This window comes from Heloderma suspectum, chromosome 6 (genome assembly GCF_057233095.1).
Source record: "Heloderma suspectum isolate Gila_16-S chromosome 6, 16-S_ref, whole genome shotgun sequence".
NCBI classification, from domain to species: domain Eukaryota; kingdom Metazoa; phylum Chordata; class Lepidosauria; order Squamata; family Helodermatidae; genus Heloderma; species Heloderma suspectum.
The window spans coordinates 79,387,689-79,394,500 of record NC_139463.1 but is presented as its reverse complement, the minus strand read 5'-3'; the positions used below and the strand labels follow the sequence as shown (position 1 = coordinate 79,394,500).

General features: G+C 40.9%; 1 protein-coding gene across 1 annotated transcript; it reads right to left on the bottom strand.

Annotated features, from left to right (window-relative positions):
* Positions 1–373: 373 nt before the first annotated feature.
* On the bottom strand, positions 374–4,582 carry LOC146341346 (vomeronasal type-2 receptor 26-like). The gene is made up of 2 exons (XM_084808325.1): positions 4,462–4,582; positions 374–1,590 (listed from the first exon to the last, which is right to left on the bottom strand). The coding sequence occupies exons 1-2, from the start codon at positions 4,478–4,480 to the stop codon at positions 737–739; spliced, it is 873 nt and encodes a 290-aa protein (XP_084664451.1). The 5' UTR covers positions 4,481–4,582; the 3' UTR covers positions 374–736.
* Between the last annotated feature and the right edge of the window lie 2,230 nt (positions 4,583–6,812).

The following is a 6,812-nucleotide window of genomic DNA, read 5'->3' as shown; positions in this document are numbered from 1 at the left end:
CCAATTTTAAACTCCTACAAATATTTCTTGGACATTCTACCTCAAGTGTGGTGGTCACCTTCCTCAAGCCCCATCTCTCCTATACTGCCAAGTTTCAGATCACTCCATTCAGTCATTTTCTCATTATAAGCCCCACCAATTTCTGGTTGTATTTGTGGAATAGCATTCAGCCAAATCACCCTTAACATGGAGCCATGACTGTAGCCTTCTGATAACATGATGTACTGGCAGATATTTTGGGGAACCGAACCACAACACCAGAATAGGTTCCAGCTCAAGAATATGGGGGGGGAGGGGGCTCTTACCCATCATTAGTAATATGGCTGTAAAATTGACACATCTAGAAATACACAGAAAGCAGCAAAATGATTTTAGTATCAGGGCAATGTTTTGATTTATTTAGTATCTGGCCTATTTTTTTTCTTTACATTCCTCCATTTAAATAAAGAAAAAAATAAACAAGGTAACTCACAAAATATGAGTATCAGAATGATCTACAATATAGTATCGATTAAATGATCTGGAGAAACATTACAGTGCTAAGATGGAGAAGTCACACTGTAATTAAGCAGGAGAAATCCATCACAGAAATTATATAGTTTCAAAATTCCCTGACTATAACTGCCTTGGCCTTTCTCCAAATTAACAATTGGATGAAATACAGTACACCTTTGACTTTCCCATCATCCCTAATTAGCTTTCTCTGTTAGAAGCTTCCTGGAGATGAGATCAGCTCTTAGAACAATGACGTAACACTTTGGGAGAAAGATGCAACCCAATAACCCAGTGTTGGAGGCCAAGATGGCAAAACTTCCACAGACACCACATCTTTCCCCTTGGTGCTCAGGGAAGCTGGAATAAAGGAGATCCAAACACTGCAGAACACCAGCATGCTGAAGGTGATCAGCTTGGCTTCATTGAAAGTGTCTGGCAACTTTCTGGCCAGGAAAGCTACTGTGAAGCTGGTGAGGGCCAGAAAGCCCATGTAGCCCAGAACACAGTAGAACATGAGGATGGAGCCTTCATTGCATTCCACTATGATCTGCCCAGCCTGAGAGTGCATGTCAACATCTGGGAATGGAGGAGAGGTTGAGAGCCAAGCAATGCAGATGCACACCTGAATGAAGGAGCAGGAAAGCACAATGGCATTTGCCACTTTTTGCCCAAGCAGTTTCTGCATCCTGTTGCCTGGCTTGGTGGCCATGAAGGCCAGGACCACCATGATGGTTTTTGCCAAGACACAAGACACTGCAATGGAGAGAATGATTGCAAACGCCAACTGCCGGAGAAGGCAGGAGACCTTCCCAGGAGTGCCAATGAACAGAAAGGAAGAGAAGCAGCAAAGCAGGATGGAGGTGAGGAGAATACAGGTGAGGTTTTGGTTGTTGGATTTGACGATGGGTGTATTCCAGTTCTTTACAAAGATCAATATCACCAAACCTGTAATCACAGCAAGCAAAAGAGCCAGGGAAACCAGAGTGATCCCCAAAGGCTCTTCATAGGTTAAAAAGGTCCGAAGCTTGGTGATACATTGATCTTGGTTCTTGTTTGCATAGTGATCTTCTGGACACTTGACACAATGGACAGCATCTGAAAGGGTTAAGAAAAGTGTGTGGTACTTTTAGCTTTCTTGACAAACCATGGCTGTCACAATGCAAAGTTAATGGTTGACAAGAATTATTAACTTTGGATTTATGTCCTTTTTGGCCTTCAGATATTTATATGACATAGAATTACTTCAATGTACCTACTACTCTTGTGGGCTGGTAGCACAGCAGAGATCATATTCATTCCCAGCAGCAGTGTTCAGAATAATAGGCATTTCAAACAACATACATGTTAGATGTTATCAACTGCAACTCCATGACAGTTCATGGAAAACCGGCAACTGCCCCCAATGATGGTGTAACATGCTGAGGATTCCGTGTGGTAGCCAACCTTGGAATGATCCAAACAATATCCAGGCAGGACTTTATGTCATTTCACAACTCACCAAAGACACAATTCTGCAGTCTCAAAGATACTACAGTCCACTGAGCTGTATTAGTTACTGCGAAGGCCTTTCAGGCACTTCCAGCATAGGGAGTAATTTTTGAGCACTCAGATAGGCTGGGAGAAATAATTTGAGATCTTTTGTTTTTGAATCATTTTCAAGTTAATCCAAGGTGAACTGATGTTGGAGGTTTTGCCCCAGCATCAGTCTCACCTTTACCCTTTTTGTTTTTCCTCTAAGCAGGGATGTCCCTGATTACATTGTTGGTTGTCTTTCCTTTTTTTGGTATCAGTTCCTCTGGTCATCATAACTTGAACAGAATTCAGCTGGCCTTCATTGCAATACTAAGAGGATGGAATGTGTATTAACTTTGAAAGACATCACACAATCTCAGCAAGTATCTCAGCAAGTATGTTCAAGGGTTGAAGGCAGCTTTCTAGGCAGATGTCCTTTATAGGTAAAGCAGTCCCATTTATTGAAGTGCCCTTTTTCTTTTGGCTGATTCATAGCATCAGCTGCCCCCCCCCCACGCTATTCATGATGGAGGAGATTTTGTGGACAGGAATGGAAGCAACTTTCCTCTCACTCCTCTGTCTGGAATGAGCATGAACATACGTAACAGGCTCTGCAAAATGGATTAACTGAAAATTCATTATGAACCCCAGGAATTAAATGGTCAATGCTCCCCCCACCACACACACACACACACACACACACACACTCCAATAAATAAGGCTGTTAAAGATCCAGTGAAGATGGGGATACTGAAAGGTGGAAAATGCACAAACTCATTTCAAAAAGGAAAGGAAGTAACACTGGAACTCGTTTTCTAAAAAAAATCATTTTAATCTTGAATCACGAGAAAAAACCAATACAAAACTACAAGCAAACCCTGTTCAAGGAACAGAGTAAGAAAGAACATGTTACAATGCAGCCAAAGTAAACCTTTTAGGGAAGGTGCTGCTGACAACACCACGTATAACTTCCTCAACTTTGGATTCCACCTGAATAGCCAATGTTTTCATCCTATAGCTCTAATTATTTTAAGAAGGAGAGAGAGACAAGTAAGATGTTAGTATGTGCCTTAATGTCCTGCAGGTCCCTCCTTGTAGTTTTGTCTGGCTTCTCCTTTGATTTTCCTTCCCGTCAGAAAACCAAGTGAAAAGATTTAATTGGTTCCTATGTCATGGACTACTCAGAAACTGGAAAATAAGTATGGGAAGCTAATGATGAATTTGATTTTTATTGTTACTAGATTCTGGCTAGATTTTTCTGCATAGCATCCCTGTGAAGGCCTCATGCAACTCTGCACACATACAGTGGAAACCCGGAAACAAAGCCTGAGTACAGCCTAGGTGTTCAGCCAGTTAAATGTAGTGTACACATCACCACAGTGTTTCGATTAATCTATGGCTCTGTTTTCAGCCTTTCCTTCATCCAAAAGGAACGTATCATTCTAGCACCTATTCAAATATAGTGTGCCTTAAAATAGTAGGCTATAAAAATTAGGGTAGGTATTTTTTCAGGTCGTTTGAGTTCTTTACAACACAGTTTTAGTATCTGACTCTTGGCCAGTCACTATAATAATGATTCCATATGAAAGAAACATACACTTTAAATGCACGCACACAGATATGCTTCATTTTTACTGGCTGGGCAAACAACACAAATAAAAATACAAGTTTAAACTAGGTCAAAGGCAAGTCCAAGCTGTGGACTCTAACTCTAGCCCAAAAGAGAAAAGTGTAATATGTAACTCTTCAGGGCACATGTTACCACAAAGGATCATGTAAGTAAAAACAGGGTGATGGTGACAATGAAAACTCCCTGGGAGGTCAAGGCAAATCTTGAGAGAGTAGACTTGGGAGTCCTTCTGTACTTTTGTAGGGAGAACCAGCACCACCTGCAATATAAATATGACACAGGTGTGTGTATGTGTGCGTGTATGTGTATGGCACAACTAATAATGGGGGTGGAAGCTGAAAAGTTTAGCTTAAAATATGTTTTTGAATACTCTGTTGTTAGTCTTTCTGTTTTCATATATATCTGTATCTATATCAATATCTCTATATAGACACAGATAGAAAGAGAGAGAGAGAGACTTCAGTTTTTCCTATTGTCAAAACAAGATGGCATTCCATAAGTAGAGGCTGTCCTTGTCATGTCACGAAGTCCTAGTTTGGGCAACTCACTGCTCTACGTGGGGTAGTGCACCACCTGGCCCCACACCACCTTGGGGAACTGCTGAGGGGCTTTATGAAAGTTAGTGAAAAGTACTACAAACATAAATGCTCAAAGGATGTGTCTGTATAACTTCAAAATCTCTTTGAGTTTTTTGACACCTGAAGATTACTATAGTCACTGAGTCAGTTCTTTAGGGAATCAAAAATTGAATCAAGACATTAAAATATGAAAGTATACAGACATTTGAAAAAAATTCTTGGACAAATCTGAACGCTGCCACTTACCTGTCCGGTTTGAGATCATGTCTTCTGGGCACTGAATACAGTCATAGCAACAAACTGGGCTCCCCTCTGGAACTATCTTGCGGCGTCCAGGAAGGCAGCTCTCAACGCACGTGGAACGGGGCTGAATCTAATAACAATAAACTGGGAGGTCAATAGCAACTAATTACTTCATGACAGTTAGTCCACCTCTATTCCTACTCGAAAACCAAGGAAATTCTGATGTCTAGTTTCCTGATGTGCTGAATAGCTGTCAAAAGTAGACCCAGCTGACATTTCATATATCATAAACACTGTATAATATTTACAAGAGAAAAAAAAATGAAATTCAACATTTCATTTACAGGAATGATTTAAAATATCCAGGGGAGTAAACATGACTTCTGCATCTTTTTTCACTTGCAGCAAAATGTATGTGTGTGTGTTTGTGGGGTGTGCGTGGCATTTTGTGAAATATTCTCTGTAGGAATAGATGGAATTCTTCCAACTCTATGAGAAGCGGGGGAAAAAAGAGCATTTCTCCACTGGGAAATTTCACTTCATTTCAGGATAAAGGGAACTATATTGTTAGTTTACACTGATGGGCAAAGAAAGCAAAGGACTCCAGGAAGGAAAGTGGAAGTAGGAGGAGCAATGCCCATTGCTTCCTTCAGCAATAACAGAAGTTGCTGGATCTACGAAGAACATAAGAACAGAAGAAGAGTCATGCTGGTTCAGAGCAAAGATCCATCTCCTCCAGAATTATGCTCACACAGTGGCCAACCACCTGTTGACCATGAAGTCACAAGCAGGACACAAGGGCAACAGCACCCTCCTGCCCATGATCCCCAGCAAATGGTCTAGGCATACTGCCTCTGTTACAGGAGATAAAACATAGCCCTCAAGCCTAGTAGCCATTGACAAAATTCTTCTCTAGTAATTTGTTTAAACCCCTTTAAAAGCCATCCAAGTTGGTGGCCATTACTACATCTTAAGGGAGCAAATTCCATAATTTAACTATGAGCTGAGGAAGTCCTTCCTTTTCTCTGTCCTGAATCTCCCACCAATCAGCTTTATGGTATGACCTCCAGTACTAGTATTATGTGACAGGGAGAAAAAAGTCTCCCCATCCACATAATCCAAACCATGCATCATTGTGTACATTCTGTCATGTCTCCCCTACCCTCTTTGTTCCAGGTTAAACAGTCCCAGCTGTTGTAACCTTCCCTCATAGAGGAGATGCCCACTTGCAGGTAGCAATATTGAGTCTTCAACTATTCATGGGGAGCCCAGCGTGGCAAACATTGGGACCGATATTGCCTAGCCTGACCTGGCTAAGCAGAGCAAGAACAGCCATAACATTAGAAATGTCATCAACCCAGGAAGGGATGGTTGAAACACCAGGTCCCCCAGGCTAAAACACAAATGAAACTATTTTGTGACAATTAATTCATTTGTCACTGACATATCAGTTGCATATTGTGATGGTCACAGATGTTGTCTCATGTCCATGTTTTTTCTAGTCAGAAATCTGCGGTTGAGCCTGGGAGGCATAGATTTTTAGAATAGATCTAATATTGTGTTGATATTTCCATTGTGTTAACAGGAAACATGAAAGCTGAATGTCTGTAAGCACATAAACCTGTGTAAAAATGCTTAACAGGTAGAAAAGGCTGTTCAGTGATCAAATATTTCAGTTCTCCATTGGAAAACTCACCTTCTTTGCTGTATTTGAGAAGACTGTTAAAGGGCCATATGTTCTGTGGTGTTTTGCTCTTCCTGTCCTAAGCCTTGTTGTTATAAATGCATCTCGAAGGTGTTTTGATTTGATTGTGTCAGCACTGTGTGTTTAGTGTGTATTCTGTACTAGAGATCGACTTGAAATGAGTAAAAGATGGAGAAGACCAAAGCTTGGGCGCTGAGAGTTGTTAGTGAACTAAAACTGTGTGTCTAGTACCAGAAGTGAGTAAAACCTTGCATTTCCACTTTGTGATGGAGGAAAAAGTTGTGGGAGTGGTTATTTGGAGGGCTAGTCCCCCACCACCCAATTAGTGAAATTCCATGATTTCAAAGACCCACAAAACCTGTGAGGCACAATTAAAGCCTTGTGTAGAAATGCTCATGGAATACCTGGGTAAAGGCAGTTTTTTCACAGAAGGAAAGACAATTTTTCTATGTATCCAAAAATGCTTTCTCTCCCCCCCCCCCTGAAATTTTACCACAGCTCCACATTTTCAGTTTCCCAAATATTTGGGAAATATTTGGGTAAATATTTCACCTCAGAATAGACTGAAGGAATTTGACACATGCATTTATGCAAATGTAAACGTTTGCATGCCAATGAGAAGAAAACTGAAAGACCTAGCCTGTTTATG